General features: G+C 40.8%; 1 protein-coding gene across 1 annotated transcript in view; it reads left to right on the forward strand.

Moving 5' to 3' along the window:
• Positions 1–22215, forward strand: part of eys (eyes shut homolog) — a 159696-nt gene that overhangs the window by 83194 nt on the left and 54287 nt on the right. The window contains exons 29-37 of the mRNA XM_053436051.1: positions 350–549; positions 5331–5455; positions 6021–6145; positions 6546–6759; positions 12496–12686; positions 12822–12913; positions 15348–15498; positions 15882–15994; positions 16347–16603. Of these exons, the coding sequence (XP_053292026.1) occupies positions 350–549; positions 5331–5455; positions 6021–6145; positions 6546–6759; positions 12496–12686; positions 12822–12913; positions 15348–15498; positions 15882–15994; positions 16347–16603 (1468 nt within the window). The remainder of the gene's footprint in view (positions 1–349; positions 550–5330; positions 5456–6020; positions 6146–6545; positions 6760–12495; positions 12687–12821; positions 12914–15347; positions 15499–15881; positions 15995–16346; positions 16604–22215) is intronic.

Raw genomic sequence — 22215 nt, forward strand, 5'->3', positions numbered from 1 at the left:
ACAAGACCAGTCATTTGATCTACGATGATCATGTAAGCATTGTACAAACACCTGATTAAAAGAAATTGCTTTGTCTAATGTCTAATTGATTTAAAACCACAGCTCGAGCTGGACTCTGGAGATAAAACACTGAGTTGCTTACGAGGTCTCTGTGTGCATTTAGCTGAATGGATAATCAGATCATCTGCTTTTTAACTGCCCCACAATCCATCTGAAACTGGAAGAATGTGTTTTCTTACGACACATTTTGTGGTTATATCTGTTAACATGTGTATTATTATTATTATTATTATTATTATTAGGACAGTGCCTCACTCTTTGTAAATGATTGATGTGTTTTCATTTCCAGGAGTGTGCTTCCAGGCCCTGTTGGAACGGAGGCTCGTGCGTGGATCTCACTGATAAATATGCCTGCTTCTGTCAGGATGGTTACACGGGCAAAACCTGTGAGATCGATGTGGACGTCTGCAGAGAGGCGGCTGTTAATGTCTCCTTGTGTTTCAATGGAGCCACCTGCGTCGACGGCGAGGGATCAAACTTCACATGCAGGTGCGTTGGTCAGCAATTAGAAGTATTCGTTTTGATGTATTGTCACTGACATATTGTGACTGAATGACATGAACCATAACTCGTAAATCACTGCTCATCTATCCTGGCATGATGAATCAACATAGCCTTGATTTTATGGGTTTAAGTGAAGCTTCAGTGACATGTGAACCAAGAAGAGGAAGGGAACAAGCTGCTATGATTCCAGATCGTTGAAAGATGAACCCAATGGACATCTCATCTTTTACAACATGATTTAAATGTATTTTTTAATTGTCTTTTTATCCGTTTCCTACCATATAGGCGGAAAATAAATAATATTTGTGTTGATGTCAAATCTGAGAAATTCAGTAAACCTCCCATATATTCCACTGGTTTTCCTCAACATGCTGGTCTACTCACCTCTATGGGCGCACGCTCGACCTAGTTTTGACAGAAAAGTCTGTCTTTTTCCGATCTAGTTTTCTCGGCACATCTGCCTGTCTTTTCACATCACTGCTCCCTCACTTATAAGGTTACAGTGTCTAGACGTTGTATTAGCCCCTCTGAAGACCTGCGCTACCGATCATATTGACTCAACTACCACTTATAAACTTGCTGAGCATCTTGAGTCTGCTGTAAACAACGCCGCAATAACAGCTTCAATGAAAATCGTAGTCTCTCCCCTTGCAATCGAGACTCAATGTCGAAAAACTAAAATGAAGGAAAATTTTACAAATGGAGAAAAACCAGGCAAAACCTTATTGGCTGTTTAGTAGCCTGAACGTGGCCATGCTATTCATGCTGCTAGAAGCTCTGATTAGACACATGCCTAATTTTCTCTTTGAAACCGTCATCAAACCCTCTTGAAAGTAGTACAATATAATATAATAATTTATTAGTAATTGAGTTTCCACTGCACATTTGATACTCATCTTTAAATATCTTATATTATAGTCATTTTATTAATTTATCTCAACATGACTTGCAGTGAAAACTCAATTATACATATAATATATTATTGTAATTTTCTTAATATATCTTAAAATCAGTTTTTCATTAGTATTCCAGTTATTTATATTAACATAATTAATATACAAATGGTGATTAGATGGTAGAATTATTGTAAAATCAAGTTGTAAATTGATCAGTATACAACAGCTTATAGTGATATATTTGACCTTCACAGATGTGATCACTACATGTGATTTTAGTCAGATAAAATGTTATTTATTTGTTCATTCATTACTATAGTATGTTTGAATCATAATTTTTTTAATAGAAATACAAAATGTATTCAGTGATCATTTGCCACCTTGATCTTTGAAAACAGAGATGTCTGAAAAAGGCAACCCTCATCGGAGCGGGGTCAGAAAAGTCATTTGACATATTGTGTTGTTGCAGTATCACAACAGGAAAATGTTTACCTTTAATAGCTGAAAAAGGCCTTACTGATCCAGGAATGTTTCAAGTCTTCAAGACTTATTGTTTAGCGACAATCCGTGTAGGCCTTAATCTGTGAACTCTGAAGTCACAGTCCTCTGGTGGCTGCCGGTGAATCATTGCTTTTTAAGTGTTGCCATTTTCTCCCCTGAGTGATGAAGTGTGTCTGAAAACAAGGTGTATGTTTTAGGAGTGTGCAGGTCTGACACAGCAGCTCCCTGTTTGCCTTTAAGATAATTACATGTCAAGCTGTGATGTGCTGATGTATGCTCATTTAATGGATCCCAGTCTAAAACAACTCCAAACCAGATGCTCCTCTTTACTCTGTTATAAATTGTTGCACAGGAGTGACTCAGGTCAGCATCTTTTAACGACGCTCCCTTCCCTATAGCTTTACTTGTTTATATACAGTATTACCTAGGATGCAATACATGTTGTGTGCTGTAGATAAATCTGCTCACCAAGGACAGAGTATTAAACATGCACTGCAGTACTGCTGATCTGCAGTTGGGTGATTGTGCATGGTATGATTATATCTCTCTAAATTAAGATTAAAAAATTTGTACAGACTTAAATGTGTAGCACTGTTAACCGGTGTTTGGCCTCATTGTTTAAAGAGTGAGTCACAGATGGACTGTCAACATTTTCCAGTGGAATTGCTGTGTCAGCACTATTCTGATTAAAAAGGTTTAAACATACAATACCAGAAATCAAAACAACAAGATTAGCGGTTGTACATTGTTAGTCCATCAACTGTCAGTTCAAAGATTTGTTGGTGAAGGACAAAAAGTTAAATTTTTTATTTATATTTACATCGATATAAGCAGATCTGTGTGTGCCTGCTGCCAAGGTCAGCTCCATTTCAGGTCAGATGCAGCTCTCCTAATGAGTGCAGGGGAGTTTCCCATTTGAGGCTGATCTAAACAGATTATATGGCTAATATATCCTGTGAGGGTTTCGCAGACAATCCTGTATGAGTGAATGTAAATATCAGACACGGTTAATATTCAAAAATCGATAATTGGGTAAACTTTAGCCAATGAGAGGGAGCTGATCGGGAATCATAACAAAAGGAATGTTGTGTATTTGTGTTTGGAACTATAAACTACAAACTTCAAGTTTCTGTGAGTTCCTAAGTCTCTCAAATCGCAACTTGCCACTATTTTCCTGCCCCTTGACCCAGGAGATTTAGTATATCTTAAAGGGATTGTTTACAGACAAAGGAAAATTCCCTCATTATCCACTCACTACTAGCCAGATGAAGGGCAAGGTGAAGTGTTTGAGTCCACACTTGTCACTAAGCACTTGTCATCCAAGTACCAGAAGTATCGATGCTAGCCGAACTAGCGATGCTACCGTGCACCCTTGGGTGAGAGCTTGCGTGTGCGAATATGAACGAGGCTCCAGAGAAGGATAACAGAGGCATTAAGGTTTAAAACATGGTGTAAATGACGAGGTCCGAGTCAAATTTTAATGTGGGGTCTTACCGACACTTAGATGACACCACAGGAGCAGTATGGAGGAATTTTATTCTTTTTCCCCAGTTACTTGTATTGTTTTGTGTTGGATTTGGTTAGAACACCGTTTACCCCTGAAACTCCAAAAGTGTTACGTGGACTCAAACACTTCACCCACCCCTCCATTGGCCAAGTCGTGAGTAGATAATGAGTGAATTTTCATTTTTCTGTGAATTATCCCTTTAAGATTTGAACATCCAGTAGTGTGCAGCCGACATACGAGACAAAACATCTTTACATAATTGTTCCACTTGGAGGACACGGTCCAATTATTACATGGAGTAATGGGCTGAACAGTCATGCAATTGTTTCTTGTCCAAACTGCATATATTACATTCACTGTTGTATGATCAGCACGTTGTGGGTGAAGTGGTGCATATTCAGTTCTGCACCTGTACAGCAAATTGCCTCCAAAAGCACTCGATTCTCTCTGGACCACGGTGGTCAGCTAAGAGGTTCACACGAGAACCTTGCTGTTGTTACACGCTTAAATCAACTGTGCATCACGGATCTCAGGTTGCAGCAGACATTTGTATTTTGGCCTCATGAATATAACATCATTTTGTTGGTGTTTTCTTTTTCTTTTTCCTGTTTTCATCCTGTTTTTCTGCATGTGTCACCTTTTCTCTGAGCTGAGTTTGACATGTGCTGACTGTGAGTTGCATGTCCTCACCAGTCAGCAGGCCCTTGGGCTTCGTTGGCCTCAGGTAGCTGGGATGCGTGATCAGGCCCATTGTCCATCTGGAGAACGACTGCTCATCTTCAAAACAACAAAAGCCAGTGGGGATGACATCTGCATAATTGAGCGGTGCCTCTCTTTGCTCACGATGTAGCTAATCCTGCACAAACTCCACAACAGAAAAGCCAATGCTCCACCTGAGCCTCTGCACTGTGTTTGCCTGTGGGTTTTATGCATTAATCCATTCAGTTTTTATCTTCCCAACAAATAAGGTTTCAAGTTTATTATCTTACTCACTTGGTCTGTCAACGTTTCATGGTGTATGGCACTCATTAGCAGTAGTGTCATTAACACACACAGGGCCACATTTACCCAGTTTAACTATAGATTCAATGATCAGGGTCCTTAGTTCGAGAGCAGTGTTTTCTCTGAACTTCATTCAGGTGCTGTGAACATGTTCCGTTAATGCCAGAACTCCAAAGCACTTCAGTGCGGATGTGTCGCTGTTGATTTGAGGATTTATTAGAATGTTTATCTGGCGAACAGATTAGCAGCTGACAAAGCCCGGATTATTATACAAGTATGCAAATCAAACAGTTCTTAACATTTAGAGTTGACAGAAAATACACTGTCGAATACGGCAGAAAGTGGGCCACTGTATTTACTAAAGATAAATAAAGAATGGAAGAAACTGGATCATAAAGTTTACTAAAGTTAGTTGCTATGAATTCAAATCCAACGCAGTAAGAAAGATGACGTTATAATTGGACTATTTTTTTTAAATTCGTCAGAACATTTATTTTAAGCAATTGTTTTTTAATATAACGCAATACTCACTGCTAACACGCTTGTTTCTATGAATCTTCTTTTAAGCCACCTTATGAGACCACAAGTAAATATGAGCCAGTGTGTAGAATGCAGCTCATAGCTTTTAATTGAGAGGGTGGCTTTCACACCTTATTGCTAGATCTGGACCCTCAGACCCTCAGGTTTGAAATGTACAATCCGAGGTGAGAAGAGCCAGCTGACAAAAAAAGTCTCGGTACTTTTTGATAAATAATGAAAACAAGCGGTTTTGGGATGCAGTGTGTGAGACCCACACAGAGCCATAGTGACAGCACTGTGACACAAGCCCACAGGTGTAAAGCATGATGTGTTTTCTTCAGCTGTCCCCCAGGTTTCATGGGAGACTTCTGTGAAGTGGATGCTAACGAATGCTGCTCGGCTCCCTGCCACAATGGTGCCATTTGCCAAGATCTTATTAATAGCTACTTGTGCCACTGCAGGTCAGGTGAGTGACGCAGACATCATGTGAGTTTCTTAATTCACTTTGAAATGAGGCAGGCGTTCACGAGACCTATTACACGAGCCCTTTGTTGCCCATGAATACGATCACTATAACATGGCCTAGATTGGAACGACACAATTTTTTGAAGTGCTTCATCTTCTTACTATGCATCAGATGTGCCTCAGTACAGTTTACCATATGTTAATACCCACAGAAAGTCCATATTGAATTGAAAGGGGCCATATAAAATGTTGTATAAAGGTTAGCATAATGCCTACATAGCTGCTGTGCCTCAAAGCCATTCAAAAGTCATCTACTTTTCTCTGGGGAGGAATTTCTGGTCATACAGTACAAAAAAAAAAGCGATAAAAAGATGATACTGCCCAAGCTCATTAAAATGTATGTGGCATCTTACTCTTTAGTGAAAGCCTTTTCTTGTCCGTGTATGTGTGTGAACCCAAAAAGAAGCAAATCAATGTAGGAGAATCTGATTGATATTCACTTCAGAGGGTGGAAGTGGGAGAGCTTGGGCTCACCACGGCGCTCTGTGGGCTTTTGTTCCTGGCAGGTTGGACAGGCCTTCACTGTGAGGATGACATTAATGAGTGCCTTCCACAGCCCTGCAGCCAGGGGATATGCATTCAGAATGATCCAGGCTATGGCTACACCTGTTTCTGTCGTCCTGGATTTGTGGTGAGCCTTCCCACCTTATTCCCCATCTCCCTTCTTTTTTTTTTTCTCTATCTCTCTCTTTTCATTAACCTTTACCCTTTTGCACCCTACGTTCTTAAGTCCTCTTATGGCAATACATGCTGTGCACTGTTGAAGATAAGTCATTTCCTGTTGCTAATACACTTATCATTGTGACATCTTTTCTAGGTAACTTGTTGCGGCTACTACTACTTCTTTTAATCATCTGCGTTTAAATCGCCAGTTATCAGAGGCCAATTTCCATCGCACATTTGTTAGAAATTGTCACGCCCCCTACGAAATGCTAACTTTATGTTCAACCTGCAGACGTTTCATTCCACCTAGCATCCCTGCGCTCGGTTACACGAAAAACGTCTGACGGCTGTTTATTTTACACACACAGGGGAAGAACTGTGAGCACAACTACGATGATTGCCTGTCCAATCCGTGTCCGGACACGTTTGCCTGTGTAGATGGCATAAACAAGGTCAGCTGCCTGCGTCCTGTTACCGATGCCTTTCCCTTGGCGACTGTAGTCAAGAACATCACACGCAGCTCCGCACCTAAAGTGCCAATTCCGACACTTGGCCCGGCACCAGCCGCTGAGCGAGGCACAGGTAGGGACCACTCTGTGCACGCATATATGTACAAGTAAGGGTAGCCAGTAACTAAGTAGCTTACTCAATACTTTTTGTGGTACTTGAGTGTATCAATTTTATGCTACTTTACAATTGTACTCTACTTTTTATTCTGGAACTTACAAATACTGGTCATGTTTCCGATTTATATTTTAAATCAGGAAACATAACAGGCATAAAATACAATTAATTAATATGAATCAGTTGGAAGCTTTTTGTTTTGTGAGGCCTGACGTTTCCAGTGTGTTTGAGTTGTTAGCAGTTCCACCAATGAGACTTTTAACTTTTTAAGTGGCATTATCCATTATTCCACAAATATGAGATACATTAAGAAAAATTAAATAAATATTTCAATAGCAGAGCATCTTGGGATGGTCCTGATCCCCATGGCTGTGTATAGTGCACATGGCTGTGCACTATACTAAATGTATATAATGTAGATAAACTAGGTCCATCAACCAATGTCAACCTAAATATGTTGTTTACACATTGTTAAAGGTGTAATAAAAATATAATAAACTAAAAGGTCTGTGGGAGAGTGCATACTTCCAATAACGCCATATCTGACCATGTTGAAGAAAGGGAAAAGGGAAAAATCCTGAATCTACTTCAAAATTCAATGAATTATTTTTTATGTTATCAGCCCTGCAGAATTTCATAGAAATCGATTCTGTAGTTTTTTCCTGCAGACAGACGTAAAGCATGATGAAAGCATGACCTCCATGGTGAAGGTAATAATGTCATAACACAAGGTACCGGTCATGTTCACCTTGGAGGGAGTTGTTATACTTTAAATGTTTGTAAGTGTTCCATTTTGTTTATAGTACTTTCAAGTATGATCATCAGTGCAGACATTTGATTTGTGATGTATTTTTTCTTTCTCCCCTGACTTCTCTACGCCGATGCTGCAGTATCTCAGATTTAACAGCAATTCAGCTTCTAAATGTTAAAGTTACTTTTTTGCAGCCTTTTTAATTTGTAAATGTTTCTTTCACAAACATTAGAATCTCCTTGAGGATTTTTGAGCTTCACCTCACCTGTGCTCCAGTTTACATCAATGTTAATTGACTTGCCTGTGTTTTCATACCGTGCATCAATGAAAACTTTATCGTATGAGACGTTAAGTGCACCTTTCAACAGTACATGAGCAGTAATTATAATTACATAAATGCGAAGCAGTGACTCATGATTTCTGGAGAGGGACTCATTTTAATGGACAATTATTTTGCAAAGAAGAATAACACTGAGAACCTCTCTGATAGATCTGCTCAAGTACAGCAGTGTGTCATGCTGAATTAATATTTCTCAATCGAGTCACAGCTCCCGCTAATGTGCTTCTACTTCCATTAACAATACGTGTGCAAGACAGTGACACTAAATTATTTAAACTTACGACCAATTAAACCAATCCATATTTTTATTCTTCCGACAAATTGCAAACCTACCCTTCCCTTCTCCTTCCTCGCAAACGTCTTTGTTTACCAGTGTGGATGGAGACAAGACTCCCACTGAGCTGATTCTCCAGATGTGGTTTTAGACCCTTTGGAAAGTAGCGGGTGACGATATATCAGGTTTGATTGAGAGTTTGTCAGAGCTTGTGCAGCTGCGGCGACAAAACAAAACAAAAATAACAGCTAGATTCATATTGCGCACTAGACTGCAACAGTGATTTCAAGGAGTAATAAGTCCAATCATTATGTGGGGCTGTATCCATTAACACTCAAACAGCAGACACGGGATGGAATACGTTCCACGTCGCTGGTATTGGATTCAGTCGTCTGTGTGTGAGGAGGAACTCGGAGCGCTGGGCACATTGTTACTCCCCGACAGATGAGGTCTACCTTTGAAACTGTTCACGGAGCTGTAAAACAGACCTATTGAACACGGACAAGCTTGAACCAATTCAGTGCGACAGTCTGAAAAGCACTGTGGGCCAGACATAATGGAGTCCTCCCCCTCTGCCACCTGATCCAGCCCCTTGTCCGGCACGTATTGCATTGCTGCAGAGAAGGTTGAATTTACACACAAACACACACAAGGCACCGGTGAAATGAAAACATACATCGGCAATGTAAGCGTCTCTTTACTCTTACACACATCAGTGCATAATCAAAGTAAATAAGTTTTTTAATGGGAGAGGACCCAGAAACTGGTGGGTTTATCTAACTAGGTCACCATCTAAACACATGCAGTGCCCTTGGTGCTGCTTGAAATAGACTCAGACAGTGCTCCTTTAAACCTAATACTGCTCCGCAACATTTGAAATACAGCAAGTCAATGGGAATTTAAACATTGGGGGGAGGTAGTTCATACACTTTGCTGACAGTAGAGGAAAACATTTGCAAAGAGAATCTATGAATATGGTCAGAAACTTGACTTTGTATCTTAATTTTGACGCCGGGGAGAGAAGTCATTTCAGCTCTGTTCCCTTCCGCGATTGTCTTCTGGGTTTCTTCTTTTTTTTTTCATCACTGCACATGCAATGCTGAGCTCCACAGTTTTTTAGCTCGACAATATGAGAGCTGATGGGAATCTAGAGAGCACAGGGCTGGTGGAGGGAGGCTTACCGCAGCTAAGCCACGATTAGGTTGACTCTCCTTGGAGTGATCACTGCGGCGCAGGTGAGGTCGTTATCTTTCGCCGCCATGTGCAGCGGAAATGAAATTACTTAAGCGCCTCAAAAGAAAAAAAAACCTGCTTGATGAGGGGGAAGTTAGCCCGGGGGGGTCACTCAGAACATGCACTACCTGTTTTAGGATCAGTCACCTTGTGAACCTCCACATGCATGTGCTCTGTTTAGCGCTAGTTTACGTTAGCATGCTATTTTTATTTCTTTACACATATACAGTTTGTTGATAATTGAGTTGGCAGGGCCTCATTAGTACGCCTGCAACAATTTTGATATATTCCGTGACACAACTTTGCCAGTGAGTCATAATGGAATTTGCATGATGTGCACGGTCATGCATATTCATGAGAGGGGGGGCTGTGTAAGATGAAAAACGTTGGATCTAAATTTGTCATTTTCCGCGGCCCGTGTGCTACAGTGCAGCGAGTGTCAGTCTGTTTGGAGTAAATTCATCAGTTATTTTTAAAACCAGACAACAACGATATAATTAGAAGAAAGTCATATTTAGGATTTGATTCCTCTGTGTGTCTCAGCAGCTTAATAATATCTCGCCAAGTCTTATTACGCTGCACAACTTAGAGTATGAGACATTTATCCGTCATTTTGGAAACACGGAATGACCTTTTGCCTCCTCTCCCCCCCCCCCCCCGGGGCTCTGACATCATAAGGGTCCTAGAATGGTCTTCGGTAGTATCTATCTCTGTCCTGTGACAAGTTCAATCAGTCAGTCTATTACCTTACTCGATAAATCAGGCGTCAAACAGGACTTACACGCTGGCTTCTTTTTAACAAATGGGACAGTAAGTCTATATCAATTAAATCCCACCATCCCAAAGTCTATCCTGATATTAATTGATCGCAAGTTCACGTTTCTCCAAATGTGTATTTTCCAGCTGGCGCTCTGACCTGCCTGACACCTCCACGCAGTCTGTGCAGCAACATCGCGCTCCACCTCGCGACGTTACATTAAATATGGCTCACATCCATTTCCTCAGCTTTTTTATGGACATGTATTAAAAGTAATTATATCTGATCTGAAAGATTTATATCAGGAAATATTTCCACTGAGACGACATTTTCGTTCTAATTGAACCCAGAACGGCTTTTTAACAGAGAACAGTCGTGACAAACTCCTTGGTCAGCGTTATGTTAAAAGTGAAAACTAGAGTGGGGTAACTCTGCCAAGGCAGAACAGTCCCTTAATCAAGCCACATTCAAATTCACTCCTTTTATTTTTGTTTTTGTGTGGATCAGCACCAGATTACACACAGTCATGAATATCAGTCCCGTAAACATGTTGGATTATTTTCATTAAGAATAATCAATTATTCTCTGAGAAATCCAGGAAAATGTGGGGGAAATTCTGCATCTGCACCTCAATGTCACTGGTCCTTCCCTGACCTTCGCATCTTTCCACCGTTGTTATCCGTCCAGTAGTTCTTTCGTGATCCTGTCAACAAACAAACGCAGACGAGAGCATAACCTCTTGGGCGTGGGGTAAAAACACTGACTCCGTTAACAGATATGGAAAATAAATGAACTATAATAAAGACACTGTTTATATTTCACACATTTACAATGTAGATTCAGTCCGACTCGTTACCGGAGAGGTGTGGGTGAGAGATGTGGCGTGAGAATATAAGGTATAGTGGTGAAAACAGGAGACCTTTGAAGGAGAGACCGAAGCTAACTGCTAATGAGGCATGATACTGCCTCCTGGCAGCAGCCGCAGACTGCATCAAAGACTACATCAGACTAAACAAGGCTTTAAAATTAATGAATAGCTTTGTCTCTGAGGGGTAATTTTCCATCATCAGCATTGGCAGACCCCATTGTCGGGAGCGAGGCGGAAGACAGCGCAGCATTGTTGCCGTTTGCATTTATCCTCATTAATTCACAGATCACAGTGGGGCTGCGCCTGATAATTCCTCCCTGCTTTTTTCTCCTTGGGATTTTCCCCTGGGTATTGGTCGTACTGCTCTCCAGAGAATAGGAGGAAGGTATTTAGGTTAGCTTGTTTGCCAAATGCACTGAGGGTCCCTCTGTCAGATCAGAGGGGGGGTCTGGCCTATTAGGACTTGACGTACAACAAATATTGATGAAGGTCTCACTCTCAGCTTCCCGATCAATCACGAGCAGCATCTCTAAAGGAGCTTTGCTGATTTCTCTAGTGCAATAATGTATTTTTTTTTTTTTTTCTTCTTGTTCCTCTTCTTTCCCGGCTAAGAACAAACAGAGCATGAGACAGGTGCATCCAGGAATGCTTTTCATTTTAACAAGCTCTCCAGTTTGACTTCCCTGCAACAGATTGCACTACTTCCCTCAAATGAGAAATATATTGAGCATGAGCACCCCTAATGCTCGCCTTCAATTGCAGCCTGAGTCAGTCTTTTAAGTTTGTCTGCGTCACCACCCCCAATAAGCTGGCGGGCGGTGGAACTTTCTTACTGAAATACCACATAATTGCCCATTCTCATGGATGATCTAAGCCAAGTTATTCCACTATAAAATGAGGCATGTAATAAACTTCATTTCAGCCAAGACGCCTAATGTGGTGTCATTTGCATGCCTCGCAGCCTCCTGGCAAATAAGACTATTTACACTACTGCCGTACAGTGAGCAACAGAGAAAACTGTGATGCACTTATAGCCTCTCGAAATAATTATTATCTTCTCCATGCGTCCACTTCTCACAATAAATCTCTGGTCTCTTTAAGCTGCATTCCACGTTTGTTGCCATGGTTATTTTACGGATGCAGGGTCACATTTCTGTTTCATACAGCAGCAAACATTAGTGTGTGCAGCCCCGAGGGTTACACAACCGGACAGTCCGAGCATCTGCCCTGCTCAGGTGTCCTTAACCCAACTCTAGATCTTTAGCAATTCGGAGGGAGCTGCCGTGTATCCCACTCTGCGCACCGACCTCCCTGTGGAGGAAGTGAGTGAACGGTTGAATTCCATCTTTCAGGGATCAATAAAGAATCTCAGCAGAGTTTACAGTTAAGATACATAAACTGCAGACTCACTTTTTGTTTACCTAACCCACCCTTATTTCTGCTGTCTCTATATGTTTGTCTTCTTTCCCAGATTCGAGCTACGTTCAGTACCTTGGGAATTCATATCTTGAGTTCGAGAGTGTCGACCTCAGCGGCCTCAACAACATCATTGTGAGGTTCCACACCCGGGCGGCCCAGGGAACCGTGTTCTACGTGGACCAGGGACCTGCTAATGGTGACTTCTTCTTCATGAAACTCTTCATTGCGGATGGAGTCCTGCAGGTAATGCTCCGGTGGTGTAGTTATCACGCACGATTGCTTGTGAGGTTTCTTAGCGTCTACATTGATAAAATACTGTTTTTGGCTGTGACGTTCAGATGCTGCCATGAGTTACAAACTTGGTCTGAAATGTTTCAGTACGCCTTCTGCTGCAATGAAGAGGAGGCGGTTACAGAGATCAGCACACTGGGACGTGTCGATGACGGCCTGATTCACATTGTTAATATCAGGTTTGTTATTTTTACTTATTAATGTTCCGATTTATTTTGTGGTAAAAAGATTAAGAATTATTATGATATATTTGTTTAAGTAAAAAATGTAATTTAAATGTTTAATCTACAAAGTGTTTCAACATAGAAATCAATTCAGATGCAGGTGTTGAATATCTGCTTCTGGCGATAATACATTTTCTATTAAGAAGAAAGAGAAATGTTCACAGTGATGAATGTCTTACAGTAGTTCTTAATGATACACACATTCTGTTCAAATACTGTTCACACCTCGGGTAATACTCATTCGATCTCCATGTTATCTCATTTCTAGCAAATTATTTTCTATATTGAAGGCCTGTGACTAATAACAGGATAAAACACAGATAGTTGTCAGGAATCGGCAGAGTGCGATTTTTAGACCTTATAACAAATGGGCTTACATTCTAAAGAGCTAAAACAAATGGCAGAATTTGCCTGTTAAAATGCATTAGTGATCACCGACCATGTTTTATTGGCTGTTCCAAAGTCTTCATTTGCAGTTTTTCATTACAAAAAGATTAACAAGCAAGAGCCCGAGCACAAAATCAATGTTTAAATGATTTAAAGTGAGGCTGTGGCCCCCTTTAGTTATATTGTTCCTCGGGCCCGTGTGCAATCTCGCTGCCAGCCCTTTCCATTATACTCTGACATGAGAGGGATTGTGGTTTAGTTTTGAGACACAAAGTGTATTATGTATGAGCTGGAAGCTGGAACAAAGCGACTAATGTTCTGCTCATATCAAATCGGTTTACTTTGCATTTATGGAGACGCTGCTGAGACTTTTTAGCAGTGCTTCTTTTTAGCGAAGATGTTCTGTTGGGGCAAAGATAATGAATTGAGCTTGATGTTTCAGGACTAGTCTTTGAAGGCGGAGATAGAAGAAAGAGACAAATTAGGGTTTTGTGAGGAGGACATTTTAAAACGGATTAAACGTAGATAAATGATAAAGCCGTGCCAAAGGTGAGCGAATTATTTCCTCTTGAAAGAAAGCTTACTGGGAAGGTTGCATGCTCCTTGGCAGAAAGCTGCGCTGCCCTAAATATGCAAGTGCCTCCAGAAAGGCCAATCATGTTGAAGGGCTACAAGGCTCCACCCCTGTTTTCTTTTTTCATTATTATTATATCCTGCAAGAAAAATACAGCAGCAGTATAAATCAATCATAATGTTCTGTACCAACCCCTTGGAGACATTGCAAGAAAAGGAGCTGTCATATCCAGAGGGTTGGGAGTGTGGAAAAATGGTTTCCAGTGTCACAAAGCAAATTCTTTGTAATTGTCTGACGGCCGAGTCTGTCCATCTTTGTCTGATTTGACCCAGAGCTACAACACCATGGCCATCCTCAACGTCACCGCCTAACTCATTATAGACTTTTAATATATCTTCCCGTCAAAGACGCTTTTCAATATGTTAAATAGAAACCCAGTGGGGCTGACTTCTCAAGGACAGTGAGCACAGTGCCCTCTGGCTGCCGGCCAGGCCGCTCTGGCAGGCTGCTTCTAAATTAACCGCTTCTCCACGGCCGGCTCTAGAGGAAGGACTTATGCAGCTCGGAGTTAGTGCCCCGAGTATTTAGCCGGCATATGCAACAGCCTGCAAAGTACAGGCTTAACAAATCAGACTTGATTGCTTCACGGACTTCCAAACTTCCACTCTGGGAACAAGGGGTATCAGGAGACACTGGAGGAGGAGACCATGCATCTGTGGCCCAAGTGCCCTCCAGCTGCACATGGTTGGACCAAAGTCTGCACTTGGGTAATTATCTGATCCCCTGTTGTTTCAAAACGGAGAATTGGTTTTTTGAAACCCATGAATGGCTCTGGGGTGGGTCCAAAATAGTTGTGTCAAGGCTCATAAGACACGGAACAAAATGGAGCAGTAGAACTGCAGAAAACGGATCGTGATTAATGGATGTATCAGCAGAGTAAAAAAAACAATTATACTTATTTACAACTGATTTTAAATCTCAACGTCCGGGTATTTACCCTGCTTCTCCGGCTACGGCCAAATGTTTATTTATAATTACAGGTGTCTGTTTTCAAAGTCAATGCCAAACCAAATAAATAATGGTTTAATATGATCTGCATAGGAAGTTATTTGTTATGCATTGTAGCTTTATTAGTTTTATTTTTTATATACTTCAGGCATAGAAAATATTGAATTTATTTGTTGGTGTCAATCATACAAAATGTCAGGAGAAACTTGTCGTCAGGGTAAAACATGTATTTTACATCAAAACCACCAAGGTTCACTCAGTAGTCTGTATCAATTCTTTTGTGTTATTTTTTAGATCTTGTGAATGCTAATGTTAAAAAAAAGAGAACTGGAAGTTCCCTTGGTACAGCACTCCTCTCATAAAGCCAAGTGACTTATTGAAAAACAGTGGATTTGAAGTAGTGTGTAAACCTTTTCCCAGGCAACACCTGACCCCATGTGAAGCTGAGCTGACTCTTTGGGGCCACGAGAAAATCAAAAGTTCAGCAAGTAACTACTGGTCGGGACACACGATCCAAAACACCACCCACGTCTTTACAGGTGGTCTGCCACAGCACTATCCACTCAATCAGGTACGACGCACAGCTACTGTTTGGTTTCTCTACTACACATTGAAATGACAGTGATCTGAAAGAAATACCTTAAATTTACCTGGATGTTACATAATATAAGATTGAAATGACATATTACAAGAGTCCATCAGGGGCCGAAGCTAGGGGATTTTTATTTTCTACGCTTTATTTTAAGTTCACAATATGCGTTAACAATCCAACAATATCCAATGGTGTGTGTCTTTTCTCAGTAAACAAGAGAAGTACAACTTACTGAGTCAGAATTGTTCGTAGATGTTAGACTATAATTGGCCTCTCTCTGTAAGTTATGGCCCCTGATTTTAAAAATAAAACGAGATCCACCACTTAAATCAATTTTCTCTTCTTTTCTTTTTTTCTCTTAGAAAGCAAAACCTTTCCATAACTACACTGGCTGCATCGAAATCATTGAAATGAATAACCTGAAGAGCTTCTACACATCCGATGCCATCGCCAGCAGCAATGTGGGCCAATGCAGGTAAAGTCTTTAGATGCTCATAGGAATTGATTATTGATGATACTTTTGCATGTGATCTGTAGTTTTCTATCAATAAAACAAAGTTTGTGTGTTCGTAAATATTTTTGATGGATCATTTAGTATCTGTAGCTCCCATAGTCACCGTTTGCTTTGTGTGATGCATTGGGGATTAGCCGACCACTTATTGTGACAAATAACACTTGAGTTTTCCTCTTTTCTCCGATAAAAATCCGTCTACCCACTAAATTACTGCACTTATTTTCACCTTAATGGCTGAGGCTGGCTTTGCAGGAGCCTGCACAGCGGTTTAGTTTTGACCAATAAACAACTCAATCGTGTGTGATTTTTACAGATATACATTATATGCCACCGAAGACTTTGCAACAACTTCCTCAAATTTGACAACTCGATCAAGCGTCGCTGACACAGTGAACACAACAGCACCGACGGCTCCCACACAAGCAACAACACGTTCTCTGCACCAAACTCAGGCTTGCGGCGACGGTTTCTGCCGCAACGGAGGAACGTGTCACCAGCTGCAGCTTCCAGGTGGAGCCGTGCCTTCCTGTCACTGCCCGCTTCACTACACTGGAACTTTTTGCGAGAAAGGTAGGCTTGTAAAAAAGATTTCAGCTGACTGTGCTTCCCTGTTCGTTATACATAAAATATAAAACACACGCAGACACACACGCATTAAAAAAGCTTAAAAACCTACTGTACTGTGACCTCCACAATGGTATCTTCAAGAGCCAGCCAACAAATTATGTTGGTTAATATATGCTGAGCCTCTTCGGCTAATAGGTTTCACTTTGCGGGAGAATAGAGTCAACTGCATTAGGAATTTTGAGTGATGTGAATTATTCAGGATATGATTAATGAAATGAAAGATCCATATAAGCAGCTTGAACCGCCGCTGTGTGTCCATGTTCACCTCCGGCGCTCGCCGAGAATGAGAATATGACCTTGCAGCACTCGCTCAACATTCAGCTGCAGCCCTCATCCCTTGTCCCCGACCAAAAATATTTATTTTGTACCAACCACTCCCAACACTCGACAGCGGCACCAGACCCACATTCTAAGGAGTTCTTCATTTTTCAGTCTTCTTCTCAGGACACTTGCGATGTAGCTGCGGAAGTTTCGTTCTACCTCGCTCTCCAAACATGATGTGCTCTGACAGTAAACGAAACCGTGTCCCGTGTTCTGCTAATGTTTTTGTGTCTGAACGATCACTGTCGCAATCCAAGCTTCCGATGCTGTGCTGTGATCTCACGTCACTTTATTCTAGCCACAGCATATAGTTAATCCTTCACCACAGATTAGAAAAAGGCACTGACATAAATTAAATATGTCATTCGTGAATTGCATGTGTTAAATCTATGTAAGTGTGTCTTCTCTATGTGGGAGGATTTCAGCGCATTACCACTGGTGGGCACATTACTTCAAACAAGCTGTTTGCTTAACCCCTCCTCCAAGCACTGACTCTACAAACATGGCTTCACTTCATATTTAGACACCGCGGCTGTGTCGAACTTTGTGTGTCTCAATGCACGATGAAAAAGTTTGATTTTGTGAGTGGTTATCATTGTGACAGCCAGTGGGCGGACGCAATGTGTTCTCAGATTGTTCGTTCAGGATTTTCCTCAAATTTAATGCAAATGTGACTCGAGGATGAACAGATGAGATGTTGGGGGTCACAGTTCAAGGTCACTGCGACCGTGAACACTACGAGATCATTTCAAATATGGCACAAATGTTAATCACTGATCAACAGATAAGATTTGAATGGTCGAAGGTCACAGGTCCTATTGACCTCTCAAAACATGTGTTGACATGAACATATCTCTTTGTTATCTCTTTGTCTCAATTCTGCCCTTAGGGGATTTCTTCAAGTGTTGACTAGTTGTCACTTGGACTCAAAGATTAAATTAATAGATTTCAGGGATGAAAGATCAGAGTGACCTCACATGAGTCTGAACAAATATCTAAAGTAGAACTTCACTGGTTAGCAGAGGCATACAACCACAGGGCACTACTTCTATTTTAAACCTCTGATCTTTTCCTAAACTATAGTTGTGTTGCCAAACTGAAAGCTAAAACCAGCAAGCCTTTCTGCCAGTTAGGTTGTTGGTTCAAATCTTAGACTCTATATAATGATGGACGACATGACAGCTCCTCAAATTTAAAGCCAAAGCTTCTCAATCAGCCCCTGGTGGCTGGCAGTGGCATACAGGTCGTAAGCTCCGCCTCCTCTATGTTTGTTGTTGGAACATCACAAATATAGTTCTTTCAAAACTTGTTTGTGTCATTTCAGGTTTTCCTTATCATACAAATCAATGTTCAATTGCAAATTCTGTTTTAATTTAAAACAATGCAATTAATTCATTTAAATTGAGTTGGTTATGCTACTGATTATTTATTTACTTAATTGAGTAAATTGTATTTTTAGTTTTAAATTGATTCAACAGAATTTGGCGCATTTCATGGGGTTACTAATTCACTCAGTAGAATGAATTGATAATTAAATATGATATGGAAACTACTGAATAGTTCCATTGTAGTTAGTTATTTGATGGAATAAAAAAAACGGAATCAAACGTCATAATTGTCAGCTGAGACTGACTTGCCCCGGCGCAGCCTTTGGCTCCAAATGCGGCAAGAAGGCAGCTTTTAAATCCAGGATTTAATTTAAAATCCTGGATATTTTGGCTTTTTTTCTGGATCCCAGAGGAAGAGGAGACACATCTTCCATCTATATATAGAGTCTATGTTCCGATCACAGCAGGCCCACATACCATCGCTGTCACTACACTGTGAGTCACATGCAGCTATGTAAAGCTTGATTTAAGAACACTGACTAAATGGGGCGAGTAATTTTCCTGTAATACTAAAAAATTGTTCTGCAGGGAGCAAAACAAATTAGAGTAACATCCTCGCTCATTAGAAGAAGTTCCCCCAGGTACCTCAGTTGTGAAGGAGTCCTGCAGGTAATGCTCAGGACAATGGACAATGTAGGACTTTTCCTTCCAGCTCATCAACAATGGTGAGGCTTTCTCCCTTTTCTTCCTCACTTGCTCTCTTGTGTTAAGCGCTCTTCTCTTCCCCTGCTGCTCATATAGCACTCACAATTATTCCACTCACGGGTATTGAATAACGAGCTTTGAATAACAGTGCCCACCGAATGCCATATGTGCTGTACATTTCCAGCCTGGGGAATATTTCAAGCGATGGAAATTCTTATTAGCATCACAAAAAGGTTCCAATAATGGAAGCTGGATTGATTTCCCCCATTCACAGCCCTCGTACATGATTTAGCCTGATTGCATAATCCTGCAGCCTGTTTACAGAATACATGGAAATCTGACAGTAGGCCGCTCAAAGCTAATGTTAACAATCATTAACATGGCTTGAGCAGCCCGTGTGCACCTGACACCTCGCATTTGACACCTCCGCCGCCGCGCTCCAAAAATGCTAATTTACAGGTGTTTTAGTAATCTACTGAAATGTTATTTGTCTCTCCGGGCACTGTTACAAAAATGGTGCTATTTTTAAGAGCTCAGTCTCATTTGTTTTTCCCGTGGGAGACGAGCTACGTCGAGGAAAGCGATGCCTCCCAGCCCCCTCCCTTACATGACGGAGGCGCTGCTTGGCTGAACCAATTAGGAAAGATGATCTGGCCGACTGCTAAAGAGCAGGTGGAGAACAGAGCAGGATTCATTTATTGATTCGTTCACTTCTTTATCGATTTGTTGATTTCTTAGCATCGGAGAGTGTTCAGGTTCAGAGGAGGGTATTTACTAGTGTGCCACAAAATATCATTGCGTGTGACGGAGGCCCATTAGTCAGTCATGTGAGCATATTGTGTGGGTGACCATGAGCTTACTTTACTAATTGAAAAGGAACCCTTATAACCCAATGATGCCTTACAACCTGTATGATGTGATTTTGCATGCATATCGTCAATTATATGTAAAATGAATCTGATGCTATGTTTGATTTTAATAACATTCTCACAAATTTATAATTTCCTAATCGGTCATACTAAAAACATTTTAAGGGGTTTTGCCCTCAGCTGTTTCCTTCCCTGACCATGAAGTTAGTTCCTGCTCATCCCTCAACTTTGCTCCCTCATAAATATCCCCCTCAAATACCAGCAGTGGCCTTTTAGACTCGTTTCTGCTGAGTTTGAGGAATTCGCTCCTCCTCAAAAGCATTTCGGTCTCTCAGGTTTAACGGAGTGCAATCTCGCACCAGCACTCATCCAGTCGGGTGCTTTCTGACTCCGGTGTAGCCCACGGACAGAGGAGACCAGAGGCTGTTTACATGCTGAGAAGAGTCAGTGCATTGCTGTACGGAAACTGCTCTGGGTTCCACTCCTGTCCTCACATCTTGTTGAGTCTAGTAAAAATTAAGTCAGTCACCCCTGCTCTTAGGTAATTATAGACACATCACCCTATCAAGTGACTAATGATGTGGACTTGTTTGTGTCCTAGATGAAATGCTGACATGACATAAGAGCATCTGAGACTCCACTGTGAGCGTGCTTCGGTCTCTGCACCCTCTTACATTATTGTTGTAGAAGGTCATTTGATACTGACATATTTCACATTAGTTAATCTATGTTCCAATGTAATTTATTATTTCTTAATTTGACTCGATATATAATGGAAAACTATACTCTGAAATCCAAGATTAGCATATTATATTTATTCATTTGTTTACCCAGTCAACACATGGTTAGGGTTATACGTACAGGTCCAAGCAAGAAAGAGCAATTAAACAGTTTCAGAAGTTAAGGCCAATTAGCCCTGGCGGTATGCGCTCTCCGAGTCTCCTCCTAGCAAAAGTGCATTAGATTACAAAAGGTGAATGTTCTTATGCTTCAGTATTTCTATTTAATGCTTCTTTATGCTTCAACTCAGCTACATATCAAAGACAAATATTGTTTTTCATACAAAGCATTCAATGATTATTATAACATTTTATGAACTAGCATAGCTAAATCTACTTCTTTCCAAAGTATATAAAGATATGAGTACTCTCTTCACATTCCTCTCAACATGTAGATGAGCGGAACCTGTACTTTATTCCCATTACAGCTTCAAACTGCACTAAAGAGCTAACAGGTCAGGGATCAGACTGTCAGATGTAATACGAGGAAAGACCGTCACACCTCTCTCAGGGAGTATCGCCCTCAGAACATCTGGATACCTCTCATACTTCACAACATCAACTGACTTTTTTGTTTTAGCTCATGAAAGCTGTCACTCCAAAACTTTCAGCAGGTTTCTCATAGGTGCAGAAGTTGTTAAATATGTGTGAGCTGGGAGTTGTGCCCTTTTCCTTTGGTTCTTTGGGACGCACAAAGGTGTACTGTAATCCAGCTCAGTGCATGTGTGCGTGTGTGCGTGTGCGTGTGTGCGTGTGTGGGCACAGTGTTTGATACCAAGAAGCCAACCATAAGATGGGTTATGTCGAGATAAAGCCAGTCCATCTGACCATGTCAGAGTTTTAAGCTATGATAAATTGTCTGTTCAAAGACTGCGCAGTAGGTCGCGGACCTTGCCGAACACATTCTGTCAAGTTTGTAAGCATTCAATCGAAGGCTAAGTGATCACACAAAAAATTAGTTATGGAGTAAAGGGCCGCATGGCGACGAAGAAGGCATAAAAGAGGAAAAGCGCTGAGGCAGGAAATGAGTCAGACTTGGTCTGTATTGATCATGACCTCCGTCTCTGGCTCATTACCTCATGTCCTTACTTCTCGTTTTTATCTGAAGCTGTGATGTAGGATGTTGGCCAGAAAGGAATAATAAAATGAAGGCTGAGAGCAAAGTTTTGACTCCTTCGTCTTTTCACCAACTTTTACCAGATCACAACTATTAATACAAATAAGATGAAATCCTCTTTATTTTCTCATTTAGTAACTTTTTCCAATATTAGGCTCTAACAAAATCGTTCACACATAATTATCATCCAATCTAATCAAGCCCAATGGCTCATATCCTTCTTATATATATATATAGATGTTTTATTTATTTTAACAATATTCAGATGGTAACAGGGGGAACTTGATGACTGTGACAAAATTTATAATTTTTTACAAAAATTATATTGTGAATTATACATTACAGATGATATTTTCATAGATTAGGACCAGAGAGAATCTTCTTTCTTCATATTGGCAGTAGAAATAAATAATTATCTTTTAAAAGAGCAAAGAAA

Source organism: Pleuronectes platessa, chromosome 12 (assembly GCF_947347685.1).
Source record: "Pleuronectes platessa chromosome 12, fPlePla1.1, whole genome shotgun sequence".
NCBI classification, from domain to species: domain Eukaryota; kingdom Metazoa; phylum Chordata; class Actinopteri; order Pleuronectiformes; family Pleuronectidae; genus Pleuronectes; species Pleuronectes platessa.